The following is a 17,184-nucleotide window of genomic DNA, read 5'->3' on the forward strand; positions in this document are numbered from 1 at the left end:
ATGGATGGATGGATGGATGGATGGATGGATGGATGGATGGATGGATGGATGGATGGATGGATGGATGGATGGATGGATGGATGGATGGAAACCCTGGTGCTTTGACCAATAAGTTTAAGTTATGATATTTCCCAGATATTCATTATTTCTATTATTGGTTGTCAGTCATCCTGGACTTGCCAAAACTAAAAAAGGTTTAAAAATAAAGCAACTTAACAAGTTATAATTTAAATTAATACATAACTTGTATTGCGAGCCGCTACAATAAATCAATGTCTATGAAGAATTTTTTTAAAACTTGTTTTTATTTAGAGCCTTAAATGTTTTGTACAGATGTAGCAGAAAGAAATTAGTTATGTGACACTGAAGCAAACTCAATTCTAAACTAAATTTTAATTTGATTTTGACTTTGAGTCTCAACAGTTTGTTTACTGAGAAATACACACATTTGATGTGTATTGCCACCTATAGTAATTTTTGATCCTGGAGTTTGAACAGGTTAAAAACTTTTTAAACCACACTTTAGTGCTGGATCAAATCCGGCGGCATACATAAAGCCCCGCCCACTCGGCACACTGCTACAGAGGTTTGTAGATAATGCAGACCCATTGATGACGCTCAGCTCCGACAACTAGCCAGGGGAATATGCAAAGTTTCCGAGTAATGGATTTGGATGGATGATGAGTAAATTGACCAAAATGTATGGATTAGAGGATAAGAAAATAGCTCAGATTAATCCAATTAGTGTAATTCCTCCATGGCTATTTCCTGAGGTTAATGTAGACATGAGACTTCTTAAAATGAAAAACGACTGGAATTTAAATGAAATAGGGGTAAAGACTGGTGTATATTTACGAAAATCATATTATAACTACCTCAAAATTTATTCAGATGGTTCTAAAAAATCCCAAAGGATGTGTGGGAATAGGAATAAATATACCAGAGTTTGAAATCCACATCTCCAAAAGATGATCAGATCACCTATCTGTTTTCACAGCAGAAATGATGGCAGTTACATTAAGCCTACAGTGGGTAGAGGAGGTTCGACCAGACAGGGTGGTGATATGCACAGATTCTAAAGCAGTATTAGAAAGTATTCCGGGAGAAGGAAATAATAGGAAAGATTTAGTATTAGAAACTCTGCATAGTTTATTTAGATTATATAGAGGTGACATTGATGTTTGGTTCTGCTGGGTACCAGCTCATGAAGGGGTTAAAGAAAATGGAAAAAGCAGATAAATTAGCAAAAAGGGCATTAGAAATGGCAATAACGATAATAATTTCTTTTGGGAAAGGGGAAGGGAAATCATGTATTAAAAATAAAGAAATAGAAGAATGGCAAAAAGGTGGAATGAAGATAAGAAAGGGAGAAGATTATATAAAGTACAAAAGTCAGTATTAATTAGAAATATTAATGAGAGAAACAGAAGGGAAGAAATAATAATGACCAGATTAAGAATAGGCCACACCTATTTAAATGACACCTTACATTTAATAGGGAAGAAAAGTAATGATAAATGTGAAGGATGTAGTGAGAAAGAAAATGTAGAACATGTATTAATGAACTGTAGAACATATAAATCTGAAAGGGAGAATTTGAAAAGAATGGTTGGAAGGACAGGTCAATAATTGAGTCTTAAAGGAATATTAGGAAATGAAGGAAACATAATGGATATTTATAGATTAAGGAAAGCATTATTTATTTTTCTTAAAAATACAAGATTAATAAATTTAATTTAATAGATGTAAAGAAATGTTACACACACGTGTACAGTAGGTGGCGGTATGCACCTCAAAGTTGCTTGCAATCCGCCATAATAGAAGAGAAGAAGAAGAAGAAGAAGACAACTAGCCAGGGATCTGCTAAGAAGTAGCAGTTTGCGACTTCCTTTGTTTTTGACCATTGTGTCATTGCGAGGTTTGGGACATGGCTGAAAAGGAGGGTAGGTTAAATACAACTCTGTAGCATGTGGGCAACGGTTTAGTTTTCTTTTATGTATCTCTTTGTGTGGATTTGTCGGGCTTTATGGTTAGCATCTTGTGCTAGCTCAGTGAAGCGCAGTCATGCCTTCTGGTCTTAGCAGACTGCGTGCTGGTGGAGCTGAAGTTATGTTCAAGAACTTCTGTCAAGGTTTCCACAAAAGGCTTTCTGCATTCCAGGTGATTAAGCATGGTGAAGAAAACCCTGAAACTCGAGTAGATAGTACAAAGTTTGTAACAATATTGCAACTAAAAAGTGAAAAATAAGATGTCTATGTCGAAATTACTAAAATAAAAACCTTACAACGAGAACTGCCGTATCAGATAGATGCGTGGGACAAAAGAGTCCAAGATTGTGGAAATCTTAGACACTTATTGGTTGTAAAACTCTATTGCGAGCACTTTTTGGAATTACCTGCCAGATATTTGTGTTAAATCAGCCAAACTCACTATAGATGTATTATCTTACCGATAAAACAGACCAGTCACCTTTTCCCCATATTGTTTAACGGGATAAACTCTTCTCCTTCAACTGACAAGCTTGTGCATTCTATGTACGTCACTGGGAGACGTCACAGTTGTTAGTTGAAGATCTTTATGAATCGTTTTTGCAATATAGGCACATGTATACAGAATTACTAAATGCAAGGGGTTAGAGGAGACAAACTTTAGACAAGAACTTACAAAAGAAAAAAGCACAAACAGAAAATAAATTTACTAGTGTGTAGAAAAGCATCACTTATCTGTTTATTATATTTAAGAGTATAACTGGTTCCTATAGAATATGCTTTATTAATCCCCAAGGGGAAATTGCTTGTGGTTTTCTTGTTCCCAAGTCTTTTACCTGTGATGCTGTGTTGCAAAAGCTCATTGCTAAAGTGGTGGACTGATGGTCTGTCCATCTCGCATTGTGAAAGAGAAAAGTTTAAAGAAACAGAAGTTTGGCAAAAAAGACGACAACAAAAACAAACTATTATTCACAGGATCTAATGCAGTGGTCTCAAAGGGCCGGTGTCCAGCAACTTGTAGACGTCTCTCTGCTTCAGCACACCTGGCTCTGATTAGCTTCTGTGGAGCTTGACTCCATGCTATGGAGGAAGTTTCACCATTTAATTCCAGTGTGTAGGACAAGGGACACATCTACAGGTGGCAGGACTCTGGTAATTCAGGACTGCAGTTTGAGATCACTGATGTAGTGTTTGTAGATTTGAGAGTATTTTACTTTGCAATCATATAAGCAAAGAGAAAAATCTTCTATTATCAATTTATCAATAAATAGATGTTTTATGATTTTAAAAATCATATCCTTATTAGGTTAAAGGTTTATAAATTAACCTTATCCCAATCAAGATAAATGGCACCTAATGAGTACCTAAAAACAAATACACATGTTTGCTTAACGTCTCACTTCTAGTCCATGGAATTGAGTGATAATGTACAATATATTTTTTTAATAAATGCAAATTTATGACTTATGTTTATGTGAATAACCTTTCCATTATAAATAGGTTGTAATTATCTAAGCTATGATTCACAAATTCAAGTTTCGAGAGAAAACTAGATTATCTGGGCATGAAAACATTAAAGGTGTATGGATGAGTTGCTGACAACATTTTTGATGTCATTGTGGTCGTCACAATGCTAACATTTCTATACCTATATGAAGCAAAAATACTCTACCATTTCTATACTGCAACATTTTTTGAAGGCTGCGGGTTTCATCCAGTTGAGAGCAAAATTATGATTAATCACAATGTCAGTATTTGAATTTTCCATTACTGGAGTAAAACCAAAAAGTAGGGGGAGAACTCAGCCTTTGTTTAGAAAAATTCCTAATTAAAAAATGTCACTTCCTTGTTTGGCAAAACAGTAGACAGTGGTTCTGCTTTGTGGGAGCAGATGTGGTTCTGCTGGAGGTTACTTCCTGTTAAGAGTTTTTCCTCTGCACTGTCACTACATGCATACTCAGTATGAGGAATTGTTGTAAAGTCAACAACACAAATGATTGTCTGCTGTCGTTTGTGCTACAGCTGGCTAATATGGCTCAAAAATAAAATCTCCAATTTTAAGGTTTTTTTTCTCACTTTCTCAACAAAAAATTACGAATGATAGAACATATTTAAATGCAAATTAAATGTAATCTAAAATATATTTAAATGTTAAATATAGTTTCAAAAACTGACTTTTTTAAAATCCTGCCTTCTCTTGAGTTGTCCTGAAATCCAAATAAATGGAAGCTGTAAAACACGCTCATCAAACAAGATTGAAAAGCATGGTTGGCTTACATCACTGAATTATGGAAACACAAGTAGTACATTGGTGAGAATAAAACCCTGGTTTTCAAAAGTTCAATTTTACAAAACAGAAAATTTGATAAACTGATTTATTGACCAGCCGTAGTACATGCCACTAAAAGTCAAATGCAAAATACCAGATTGAAAATGAAAATATTGGATCATACCATGGAGGACAGATCCTGAACATTAAATGGGTTTAAGACTGAAGGCTTAAAGAATCTAGAGCAACATGCCAAACTAAGATAATTTAAATGGTAATAGACCAATCATAGTAACTACATTTTAACAACTTCAAGTCACTTTTTTGCACTCAGATTTACCTGGTAGAAGTCTAGTGGTAAATTTTACCACCAGACTCTACACAAACCTCTGCCTAGGTTTCACTGAACAGTGGACATCATTTGCTCTGAGGACCAATTCTTTCCTTTTTATGGCCAGCCACCCCCAACTTCTAATTGAAGCAGGGTGGTTGGCTCTGCGCAGCCTGGTACAAAATGCTACTTATTAAAATACTCAAATATTCAATAAATAGTTACAAATTCTTGCATGCAAATGGTTATTGATATGTAAATCTACAGTTAAAGTACAGTGCTGAATAAAATGCTAGTTAAGGTGATTTTAATAAAGTGCAAAGGTGTTCTTAAAGTGGTGTGCAAGATACTTGAGTAGAACAGTCCCAGTAATGAAGACGTCTCAATTAAAGCCAGTTTATAACCATAGAAATACAAGCTTCTGATCATGATAAACTAACTCTGAGAAAATATTAATTAAGGATGAAAAGGTAAGACAAATATCTGATTACTTGTGTTCATACATTTAACTTATCCCTTGCTGATCCTCTTCAGTGTACGATGATGCAGTGGAAGAAAGGGTCATCAATGAAGAATACAAGATCTGGAAGAGGAACACTCCATTTCTGTATGACCTGGTCATGACCCATGCCCTGGAGTGGCCCAGTCTGACTGTGCAGTGGCTTCCAGATGTCAACAGGTAATTAGGCCCAAGCAGCGAAGCGCTGGCGGAGGCTTATTGTAATCACAGGATTTCTTATTCTTATTTTTCCGCCACTTCACGGGGCTGTTTGGGGCCTTTAACATATTCAAAAACTCACCAAACTTCACCCAAAATTGTCCCCTGACGAAAATTTTCGGATTCTGGCGGAATCCGAAGTGGACGTGGCCAAACTGCTCTACAGCGCCACCTAATGTGAGTTGGGGGGAAAATGTAGGTCGTAGAGATCTGAAAATCGGTATGTAGGTAGATCTCCCCAAATTTTTTTCAAATCTCCCCAAAGAAAAAAAGTCTTGGAGGTACCCCCTAAAATCCTCAGGGAGGCAGCCATTTTGGGTCAAAGGTCAAATTTTGGCCATTTTTCAATTTTACTCACGTCGAACTTTAACGAACTCCTTCTAGGGATTTTGACCTATCGGCTTCATTTTTGGTCAGGATGCAGTTAATGGGTGTGCCATTAAAAGTTATCAAAACGGTGAGTTTTCATACATGTTGAGGGGGCGTTCCTGGGCGCCGAAGTTGGCGTACTCGCCAAAGAAAACGAACAGCTACAACGTTCACATAGAAAGGTCAATTGGCACCAAACTTGGTATGAGCGATCCTGGTTGGATGCCTGACGATCCAATGCCGTCATAGTCTTACCTCACTTAAGCCCCGCCCCCTCAGAACAGGAAGTGACAGTTTTTTTACTTGGAAAGATCCAACTCTGGCTCTCTTGACCTAATCAAGATGATCTTGTGTCAGAGGACTGATAACGAGTTGGTCTCACTTGCTTTAAAGCGCAAAGAATTTCCAGTGAAGGGCGTGGCCATGGCGACACGGCAAAGTCACAGGTCACACCGCCGCCATACGTTTGGGTCTAGATTCCACATGTTTCAGTCCAGCTGCACAAAACTCACTGAGATCGATCCTTGTTCACCCCCCAACAGGAATTCAGTGGAAAATTTGGTGGGCGTGGCCTAATTCCTCCACAGCGCCCCCTAGAATATTTTAAATAATCAGCCCCCAGCCATGCTTTATCCCACAATTATGAAACTTGGTACACATGTGTAACTTGTCAGGACCTACAAAAAGGTTTCTTGGAGCCATGATCCAAACCCCACAGGAAGTCAGACCATTTTGGATCAAAGTCGCCCTTTTGTCTATTTCATTGATGTCGTATCTGAGCGAACTTGTCCTAGAGCTTTCGAGATCCAGGCTCCATATTCCGTCAACACAGTCTTGAGGCATTGAGGGTCAAAAGTTATCAAAGGAATTTTATATGTCAAAGCATGTGGGCGGGGCCAAGCCTCAAATCTGGCCATTTGCCATAAAACATGGAGGCTGGGGGAACTGCGCCAGAGCGTTAGCGGTGGCGAGAGAGTGGTGGTGCAGGAACCCCCGCGGTTGCAAGTATGCCTTCGGCGCGCTTTGCTGCGAGGGCCTCCAACGCCTCTTGCGGCTTTAATTACAATTGTTTTGGTAATAAAGTCTCAGTAATGGTGACATGGAACTGCCTGATGCACCGCTGATCTGGAAAAATCAACCAGTTTGCATGTCTGTCCAGTAAAGATGCAGCTGCTTTCTATTTGGTAAGCACAAAATTGTCCTCCTGGAGACTGACTGGTAATGACATTTTATTCTCTTAGATTATTGTTGATGGTTTTCCCCATGTGGCATTTCACAAGCCAGTAATTCTCTGACATCAAAGTACAACACGCAGACAATACGGTAAATGCTTTTTCCAGTTACTGTCATCCCAGAACAACACAGAGAAACCTATTGGCAGGTGATTGTCTGGAACTTAATGGTCAAGTGAAAAACCTCCAAAGAACTTTGGGCATGAATCCAGTGATCTTACAACTACAACAGCAAGAAGGGAGACCTGAACCCAGAGTTTTGAAGGAGAAACCCTGTGCCTTTCTCCCATTGATGTACAGTTTCCCTGCTACCCTAGCCTGGCCTACTGCCTTCCTCCTCCACAATTCTGCTTGAAATAATTCTCACTCCCAGCACAGTCTGGACTTTCTGCCCTGTACTTGGTCATCTCTGGTAGAATTTTAAACGGGCTAATCCGCGAGCAGAAGAAGTTGTTGTGAATGATGACGTACGTTACTACAGGAAGTCCAGTCTCTGCTAGGCCTTAATCTGAACAGTGTTTATGTGTGAGGTTCATTTCTGGTCTTAGAGTGGTTCTGAAGAATCAAAGTCAGGATATATTTACTTTATGTTCATGTCTAACATCTTTATAAAATAGTTTTTCTTTTACAAGCATTTTTTCTGGAATGTTTGAAACATTGATTCTCCTTATCTTTTCTTTGTGAAAAATGCATGCTTAGGCCAGAGGGGAAGGACTACACAGTCCACCGGCTGGTTCTGGGGACCCACACATCAGATGAGCAAAACCATCTTGTAATAGCCAGTGTCCAGGTACCAAACGACGATGCCCAGTTTGATGCATCACACTACGATAGTGAAAAAGGAGGTTAGTACACAGATCATTTTTGAATTTCATAGCAACAAAACCGTTTTCTATTAACAAAATCAAAATTTTAGTGACAAATTTATGTCAACGACCAAAGTATTCATACCGCTTCAAACTTTACCACATTTTGTGACATTCTGACCACAAACCTCAATAGATTTGATCTGATTTCCATTGGTTCATTTTCATTTCAAGTTATTTTTGTAACCATTGCAGGGTTTCCCCCAGAAAACTTGTTAAGCCCGGTGGTCGGGGTGCCGAGGCGTTCCACCGGCGGCCCACCGTGTTTTTGTATTGAAAGATGTTAAGTAGGCAGGAAATGTAAAAATATTACTGGGTAATTTTATGTTACCCGAAAACATCGCCAATGAAACGCTATTTAAACCCACATCTAGTCTTAAAAACAACTAATCAAAAAATACAATTAAAATTAATATCAATTATTTGCACTTCTGTTTAATCCAAATTAAGTCAGCAGCTCCATCAGGCCCCCCAGGGCTTCAGGGGCCAATAAATGCTAATATTTTAACAGAGACCACAGATATATGAATGTAACACTTGTTTATTGAGCTAAATTTTATTTAATGGTTTCAACACACATAAATTAAAAGATTTTAAATTGTTCAAAATGTATATGTAAGATTTTAATGAGCTGACAAGTTTACTTTGTAAAAGTTCAAAGAACAATATAGTTAAATTGTTACCATAGCTACCAAATTGTTACTGATGCTATGAGTTTAATCTTTGAGTTTGAGCTTTGTTTGTTAATACAAATGAGTAAACTGCTATTATAACTTATTGATTTTTAGGTTGGCCAATTAAACTAGTCCCCCTCTCCCAGATTTCTCTAAATTTAACGCAGAAGCTGTAAGTGGTGCGGATGTTTTTAGCATGAAGAGGGGCCCCCAAGTCAAATTCTGCTTCAGGCCTCATGCAGCTTTGGACCGGCCCTGCATGGTGAGTTAAATCCGCTGCACTGCGCAGAGATGCGTAACAAACAGGAGATTCAATTCAATGCTGCTAATGTGGCTTTAGTAGCTCTTCCATTTCATGTCTGTTGAGTTTTTAACAAGGAACTATTTTGGTTGGTCGAGTTTATGGGACGAGTTTCTCAGATCTCCACGCACATTAACTCTGACTGATTAAGTGGACAAAGCATTCGATATGGTTTAATGCGTCGTTTAACCGTAAAAATACTACTACCAATAAAATAATATAAAACCAGCATGATGCGTGACTGCGAGGCGGCAAGCGCGAAAACTCCTCATCGGGCTGAACCTGCATGATGAAGTTGGCGCTGGTTTCTTAACCACTAACGCTCTGACCAACCGGGAACACAGCCAGGCGCTGGACAGCATGTTGAAATGGAAAAGCCGCACAAAATTCTTTGTCCACAAATATAAATCATTCTCTACAAGTTATTCCTGCGGTTCACATAGAGCTAACACGGTAGGGTTTGAACTCCTATCTTGATCAAAAACTCTGGAAAGAATCATAATTCCTCACAGGGGGTTGATGTCAATATCCATACAGGTTAGCTTGTGTCCAGTTTGAGTGAAAGGAGGCATGGGATCTGCGCTGAGGTAAACTTAAGACATCCAGCTGCTGCAACGCGCAGAGGCAACGCGCAGAGGCACCAGCTGTGTGATTGGTCCGACTTTAAATGCATAAACTATAAATCTATCTTCTCTAAACTTAATCTTTTTCTAATCTTTTAGGAATTTAGGAATAAATCTGCTCTGCCAGTGAAGTGCTCAGAGCAACAGAGATGCTTACAATACGGCTAAAAAAAAAAAAAATTTAAAATTGCTTTTTTTGTTATTTTTCTAAAAACATAAACAAGAAATGCTTAGCCTGGCGGCAGGGTTATCAAAGCATGGCGGGCTGCCAGGCCTGTAATACACTGGGGAAAACCCTGCATTGTTGCTGTTTGGTCATTAACAGAGGTACCAACAATTTTGTTTGTGTGTGTAGATCTTACACACTTAGATTTAGCATTATGAATGCCATTTTAAACCACATACATAAATCATATTCACTTAGCATGTTGAAACTTAGTTTTTAAAAAAACTGTTTATCTTCCAGCAGGTATGTTGTTGGAGGTTCTGCTGTTTGTAGGTGTGGGGTGTTCATGGCATCTGAGCAAATGACAAGTACAGTATGTTTGATGAGAAGCAAATATCCAGTGATGCTACTGGCCGTAGCCAGGGGATGTTTCTACTACCAGAACCAAACGGTACTGTAGTTCTTCTATTACGCTGTAACTGGCCACAGGTGATGTTTTATATGCAGCTGTTCAGTGTTTTATCAGATTGTAGTGCTTTCAATGTTGGGCCTGTGTGTTGTCAGAGTTTGGCGGGTTTGGCTCAGTGAGTGGGAAAATAGAGATTGAGATCAAGATTAACCATGAAGGAGAGGTGAACCGAGCACGCTACATGCCCCAGAATCCCTGCATTATTGCCACCAAAACTCCCACATCTGACGTTCTGGTCTTTGACTACACCAAGCACCCATCAAAGCCAGGTGAGTCAAAATTGAACTTTTGCCTATTGACTGTTCCTAAATAGTCAATAGGCATTTAGCCTATTGACTAATTAGGAACTGGAGTGATCATAAATTATGAATATGAATATTATTATTTCAGATCCCAGTGGGGAATGCAGTCCTGACCTGAGGCTCAAAGGTCACCAGAAAGAAGGTTACGGCCTTTCCTGGAATCCAAACCTCAGTGGGAACCTGCTCAGTGCCTCTGATGACCATGTAAGTGGCTGAAGGAACACTATTAGTGCTCTGCTCTCTCCTTTCCTAAAATCTACATCTGAGTATTTGTCGACATCGACATTCTTAAAATTGTGTACAGTTGGACATGGGGTGTTTGGATCAGAAATCAGAACCTTCCTGCCAATAAGAGATCCAAAGAACTGAACAATTGCAAGAATAATTTGTGCTGTTTTTAATTTTACCTCTACAGACCATCTGTCTGTGGGACATCGGTACCGGCCCTAAGGAAGGAAAGATTGTCGATGCTAAGACCATCTTCACTGGTCACACCGCAGTTGTGGAAGACGTGTCATGGCATTTACTCCATGAATCCTTGTTTGGCTCCGTTGCTGATGATCAGAAACTAATGATGTCAGTAGCTGATGTCAAAGCAGAAACTTTCCATAAAACACTACTCCTCCATGTTGTGTTTCTGATAACTGACATGTTCCTGTTGGTTTCTTTGGGATTTGGGCTGCTTCAGATGGGACACGCGTTCCAACAACACTTCTAAAGCCAGCCACTCTGTTGATGCTCACACTGCTGAGGTCAACTGTCTGAGCTTCAATCCCTACAGCGAGTTCATTCTTGCTACAGGTTCTGCAGATAAGGTGGAAACCATGCTAACGTTGCAAATTCAAGTTTACCTGTAACTCCCAACTGATTAAAGACAGATGTCTTTTTCTGTTTGGTCCTCCCAGACTGTTGCATTGTGGGATCTAAGGAATCTCAAACTGAAGCTCCACTCTTTTGAGTCCCACAAGGATGAAATTTTCCAAGTAAGAATTTTAGTTGTTTTGTCAAGAACTTGTTGGGTCCTCATATCCAACTTATAATGCATCATAAACAATAATAGTAATATGCTGACCAGAAATAAACCAGTCATCTAAAACTGTCAGACCAGCTAGCAGTGTGATTGGGAAAGATCCCAATAACCTCCTCACTTCCTGCTTCAAACGAACGTTTGTCTTTATATCCCTTTGGAGTTTAAATCCTTCAGAAGTTCAGTGGCTAGAGTTGTGAAGCTGAGACGATTTGTGTGACGCAGATTTCAGACACCAGACTTTCATATTCTGTGTCAGAACAGTCATTTTTATGGCAGGCAGCTGTTTACATGCTACATGTTAACGGGTCAGGGATGGTTTGATACTTTGGGCTGTTGGACTCTGCATTCAGTTTGATCTTACTAGGGACTATCCATTCTGTTCATTAGGTCCAGTGGTCACCTCACAATGAAACCATCCTGGCCTCCAGCGGTACTGACCGACGTCTCAACGTCTGGGATCTCAGGTAGAATCTTAGTGTTCAGTGATGATTGCTGATCATGAACTTTCCTGCTCACATGTTCAGGGGTTGACAAGTGGAGTTACTGTGCAGGGTGATAATGATGGATTCTGTTTTCAGTAAAATTGGGGAGGAGCAGTCTTCAGAGGACGCTGAGGACGGCCCACCAGAGCTTCTGGTAGGTGATGTTTAGCAGAAGCCTGTGATGGACAGTATGACACGAAACCTGTCTGCTGGTTGTCCAGATGGAACCTTTTAGTGGTTTGTTGGCAACCTGCTCATGTCTTCATCCAGTTTATCTTTTTTCTGCCACTTCAGTTCATTCATGGTGGCCACACGGCCAAGATATCGGACTTCTCCTGGAACCCCAATGAACCCTGGGTCATCTGCTCCGTGTCCGAAGACAACATCATGCAAGTCTGGCAGATGGTGAGAACAGTTCTTATCCAAAGTCTCTCTTGATCAAATTAGAAACTAGATCCCAAGGTTTGATCACTTTAACCCTGACTGTACCTTCATCTAACGGAGATGAAGGAAAGTCTGAAGGGACATTTTGTGCTTCCCTTGTCTTCCAGGCAGAGAATATCTACAATGATGAGGAGCCAGACAACACACCCGCATCAGAACTGGAGGCTCAAGGATGATGAACACCCTGACCAACTAATCTGCCACCACCTGGACCTGGCTGCCTCCTGATCCAATAATTTGTGAAATGTCAGAGCAGCCTGTGCCCTCTCTAGTTCACACTTGAATTTGGTGTCATTCCACTGGCCCCTGACGGCCAGGGCTCTGAACAGAAGCACAGATTGGTAATGCTGTTCCCCTTCAAGTGTTTTCTCTTCAGTATTATGAAAAACATTTTGTGGTAAAGGGCTTTAGAAAATATTGTTCATAAAGTTATTTTTTCAGACCCACTAAGTTCACAGGAAAACATGATACCACAACATTAAGATGAATGTTTGCAGCTCTTGTTGGTAGTTTTCTATCACCACTATGCAGATGTACATTGCCAACTGTGAGCTCGCTACTTTCCAAGGTACAAAACACTTGGCGGTTTGGGATTATTCATCATTACATAATGTAACACATTATCAGTGATGTTTCTGGCACCAAACTGCAATAAAGCTTTTCTAAATGTTGCTTTTCAAAAGCAGATGTTTGAGATTTGCGTGAAGTGGCTAGGGAAAATTAATCCAGACATTGGAAATCCTACAAAATGTTTATTGAAAAGCATGACAGACTTGGAACATTTTACATTTAGAAGGTGGTAAAAACAAAAGCAGTCAGTTTGCTGACTCATGGCCCTGCCCACAGAGGTAGATTCTGACATTACTCGAGTAATTCTGGGGCAATGCCAAGGTCAAGCTGTCTGCAGCTCAGCCTGCTGAACATTTAGTTTCCTCTGATTTCAACTCGGCATGAAGAGTCGCTTAGAAAGGTGGGCAAAGGTCAAAGTGCACATACTGCCATTTTACACATTCACTGCTATGCAACACTTACAATCTTAATTATCTCACCTGGACTACATCCATATCCGTCCCACTACTTTGTTATGCCAAAATATTAGTCAGACAGATCTGGGGTCAGCCTGGAGCTAGAGGACTACATGTGAAGTAAGTGCTACAGTAAAACAGGACAGGGCACATTGCATGGTAACAGCTGCTGAGGCTTATGGAAAGGAACAATGATTACTACAAGATGTGCAAATAATGAGATGAAGTGACAAATCTACTTTTCAAGTGAAGAGAACCCAGAAGGGTCAGTAGTACAATCCTCCCCAATGACAGCAGTCAGGCTGGTACCTGCTGCTACTTCCTACATTCACTTAAGGTGTAAACTCACTGAAGAGGCCACACCCCCATCAGAGCCCTTAATGGTTCCTAACAGCAGATGTATTCAAACTCCAGAAAAGCAAATCCCATCTTCTCTTCCAAGATCAAATCTGACATGGTTGGATGTCAACGTTTCAAACATAATTCACACCAATGGCCCGTTAAAACCAGCCTCTGCGCTCTGAAGAATCTGCAGGATCAGGTTGGAGACAAACCCTTCACATCTCATTTTGATCTGATATTTCAACATTTATCTTGTAAAATGTGGAAATCTCCACCTGAATGACAGCAGTGCCGTTTAGTCTTCCTGGAAGTGCTTTAAAGGCCAAGTTTGATGAAAACGGACAGATGGAGATAGTCACAATGAATAATACTGGCTATCTAGTCAGGAGAAAAACTTAGCATAGGATGACCCTGAGTTTCACTGGAGATGGTTCCTAAATGATCCACTGGTGGCAGCAGACCAAGTTAAAACCAGAAAGACTAAAGCAGACAGCCAACATTACGAGACATTCACACCTTCACTGGGAACTACAACTGACTGTTTGGGACCAAAAGAAACCCTAAACATTTGTTAGAACTCCATATGATGGATTTTAAAGGAAATTTCCTTGAAAAATACAAATGAGAATGTGACTTAGAAAAATAGCTCAACTATTTGATGGTCTTCAATCATCTGGTGGCCCTTATGTACTAGTCATATTTTCAGGAAGCAGAAGCTTTGAGGAAAATGTCGTGATTAGACAGACCTCTGTACTGCAGTCTGCTGGAACGATGTGCTCCAGGCCCAACTCAGCCTGACTGGTGGAGGAAAGGGCTTTGCTCACAGCTCAGCGCCTTAGAAATGTGGCAATTCTTCATACAATAATTTTATTGAGCAAAGTGTAAAAACACAAAAAGATCAAAAAGATAGTTTACAATTGTGAAAGGGTAAATCTTTAGTAATGGTAATGTTTCAAACTGCCCCATAGCAGCTTCAATCCAGCAGCCTCGTCGGTGGTGTTGCTGCAGCAGTAGTGGGTTTATCAGCAGCATGCTGTGGGGGCTCCTCACACGCCTCCAGCTCTTCATTATGCGCCAAATCTTCAGAATCCTCCTCGTCGTCGTCGTCTTCCTCGTCCTCCATGGGCAAGGCCTCGTGCTGGTCGGGGCCAGGCGGCACCGGCCCCTTGTCCCTCTGCTCCTGCAGGAGGCTCAGCTGGTTGCTCAGGTCGTTCCTCTCCTTCTGCAGAGCTCTGCACAGGCGCTCCAGCAGCTCCAGCTTCCCCTGCAGAGCCTTGAAGTGCCCATCACGCAGCGTTTTCTGCAACAGTGTTCCAGACACAGCAACTGTGTATAGTAGTACTATTGATTAAAACAAAAACAATCACCATAACCCAACTATAAATATGCACAGTTGTTTTTCTCGCAGAAATGATACTCGTGGTGAAACCCCTCCTTCTGCTACGCCTCAACCAATTCAAATACAAGCAATTATCTGGGTTTTTGTAGCAGACAGCAGGTAATGTAATCTCCCATTACTCAACGGCAACTAAGAAACTTACTCCATTGCACGTGCATACAAGTAGCAGCAAACTTGTTCAGGGGACAAAGAGATTTTATTTTCTAGTTTCTGGGTGCCCCACCTCTTTCTGATGCTGCCCTGGGGAACTGCAGATATTGCCCAGAAAAAAACCGCCACTGTGCACGTTGTCAAGAAATGTTTGAGAAGTTTTATTGTCTTTAACCAAACATGTCCAAAGATTCCTAGTTTTCCAGGTGTTAATATTCAGGAAAGTTTAAAGGAATTTATTTTAAACGTGTTAAATTTAGAAATGCCCCTCTCCATTTCCTGTGGAGCTTGTGTGATGAAGCCACAGTCACTTGTTCTCATCCAGCCAAGCAACCAGCATAATTTGTGCATTTGAAATTTTGAGCTTGTACACGTAGATGTGCACACACAGTCGGTCTGATTTTTCTGCAACTTTCTTGCATCGCAGCCTCACTTATTTTTCTTGCAGCCTAGCGACGCAAGAAAGCTATAAATAGCCCTTCACAAGAGAAAGGTTTTAGATCAAAATAGGTAGTTTCAGTAATCTGTATCATGTAATATTAGCGCATTAAAATGTTCAAATTAATGTTATGCGTTAACGTGGTCAGCCCTAGTTTAAAGAGTTTGTGGGTAAGAGGCTCACCTCCTCAGCCATCTGCAGCAGCGCCTGGTTGTTGCTCTCCCACTTGGTCCTCCACTGCGTTGTCTCCTTTTCCAGCTTCTTGATCTTCTTTGTCATCTGGAATTAAATCCACACCAATCTTGTGGCTGGTGTTATCTTACCAATCTACTTAGAACTTGTATCTCACTTCACTGTACTATAAATATTTATTCAGATTGAAATTAGTGTGAAACTGCTATGAATGGTACATCTTGATATTTTTGGCCAGAAGTTGCCTTGAAATGTTGCTTCTAGCAGAGAAAATGTTTGAGGTAGGTTTATATTGCTCTGAAGGGATCCAAACTCTTTCAATGAGTAGACTGTTGTGAGACACCAACATCCCATAATAATTTCACCAAAGCTACAGGCTGATAACCAAGCTCCTCCTCCAAAATAAAACTTGGCAGCTTCCTCTAAACTCTCAGTCCCAAAGCTTCCGCAGTCTAAAAGTAACTCCTAATATAGGAAAATTGATCAAAATTCTCAAATTCTAACAAGATTATTCTCCAAATTTTCCCTCAGCAAGATAAAAGTTATTCACAAACCAGTGTTTATCAAACTTTTTCAGAGTGAAGACCGCTTAACTCTTAAACAGTCAGGGGCCACTTAACCTGAAATCACGATTACACAGTTTTTTTTAACCACCAACACTGTGTACATTAATAACATTTAGTTCCATTTGTGATTTAGAAGCACAATTAAAGAAAAATAGACTTGAGTTGCTTTAACAGAAACAAAAATTCCTTTTCTGCACCATTAAATATAAAAATAACCGACCAATTGTATTTAATATTTTTTTAATTAATAAAAACAAAGCATCATTCATTAACAAGCAAAGTCACAAAAAACAAAGAATAGTTCAGACTAACTGGAGCGATTCATACCGCTAACCATTCAAAGGAATCCAATCGCTAGTGAACAGCGCATCACTTCCTCTGATAAGTACAAGGTGTCCTGGAGTCGTTTTCTTTCTGTCGGTCTGCAGCTTTTCATTTGAGAAAACCCGGTTTAAGCCAGTTTTCTATCATTATTTTTAACACAATCCTTTGGTGAACTAGCTCCGAGCACATTGAGCTAACATTGCGGCAAACAAACGGAGGCCACTGTTTGAGAAAGGCCATTAATGAAATGTTAGCAGTTCATAAATATCCATATCAAATGGATGATGTAGTAAAATGATCAGACCAGAATCATTGGACATTGCGAGAAACCATGACCAATAACAATAACGAAGATGTAAATAAGGTTTGATCAAACATGTTCATTGGCATTAATACAATACTGTAGTTTCGTCATGACACATTTTCATTCTAGATTTAATGATTGGCTCATTTCTACCATTGATTCATGAAACAGCCAAAACT

General features: G+C 40.0%; 2 protein-coding genes across 6 annotated transcripts in view; one reads left to right on the forward strand and one right to left on the reverse strand.

Annotated features, from left to right (window-relative positions):
* Positions 1-1,816: 1,816 nt before the first annotated feature.
* Positions 1,817-12,935, forward strand: rbbp7 (RB binding protein 7, chromatin remodeling factor). 2 transcript variants are annotated; one of them, XM_017304038.1, is made up of 12 exons: positions 1,817-1,943; positions 5,123-5,267; positions 7,607-7,752; positions 10,099-10,275; positions 10,397-10,512; positions 10,724-10,884; positions 10,997-11,123; positions 11,214-11,291; positions 11,726-11,802; positions 11,917-11,974; positions 12,115-12,225; positions 12,372-12,935. In XM_017304038.1, exons 1-12 carry the CDS (start codon positions 1,928-1,930, stop codon positions 12,438-12,440), a joined length of 1,281 nt encoding a protein of 426 aa, XP_017159527.1. In that variant the 5' UTR covers positions 1,817-1,927; the 3' UTR covers positions 12,441-12,935. The 2 variants fall into 2 exon arrangements, with proteins under 2 accessions (XP_017159527.1, XP_008403254.1); XM_008405032.2 differs by having other exon boundaries at positions 10,102-10,275.
* Positions 12,936-14,481: 1,546 nt separating this feature from the next.
* Positions 14,482-17,184, reverse strand: part of txlng (taxilin gamma) — a 35,544-nt gene continuing 32,841 nt past the window's right edge. For 3 of the 4 annotated variants that reach the window (XM_008405028.1, XM_008405030.2, XM_008405029.1), the window contains exons 10-11: positions 15,803-15,898; positions 14,482-14,931 (exon numbers count right to left, since the gene is read on the reverse strand). In XM_008405028.1, the coding sequence (XP_008403250.1) occupies positions 14,605-14,931; positions 15,803-15,898 (423 nt within the window). In that variant the 3' untranslated portion in view covers positions 14,482-14,604. Of the gene's footprint in view, positions 14,958-15,802; positions 15,899-17,184 lie in introns of all 4 variants that reach the window. The other variant, XM_008405031.2, reaches the window with a different exon arrangement.

The sequence above is a fragment of the Poecilia reticulata genome, linkage group LG3 (assembly GCF_000633615.1).
Source record: "Poecilia reticulata strain Guanapo linkage group LG3, Guppy_female_1.0+MT, whole genome shotgun sequence".
Taxonomy (NCBI): domain Eukaryota; kingdom Metazoa; phylum Chordata; class Actinopteri; order Cyprinodontiformes; family Poeciliidae; genus Poecilia; species Poecilia reticulata.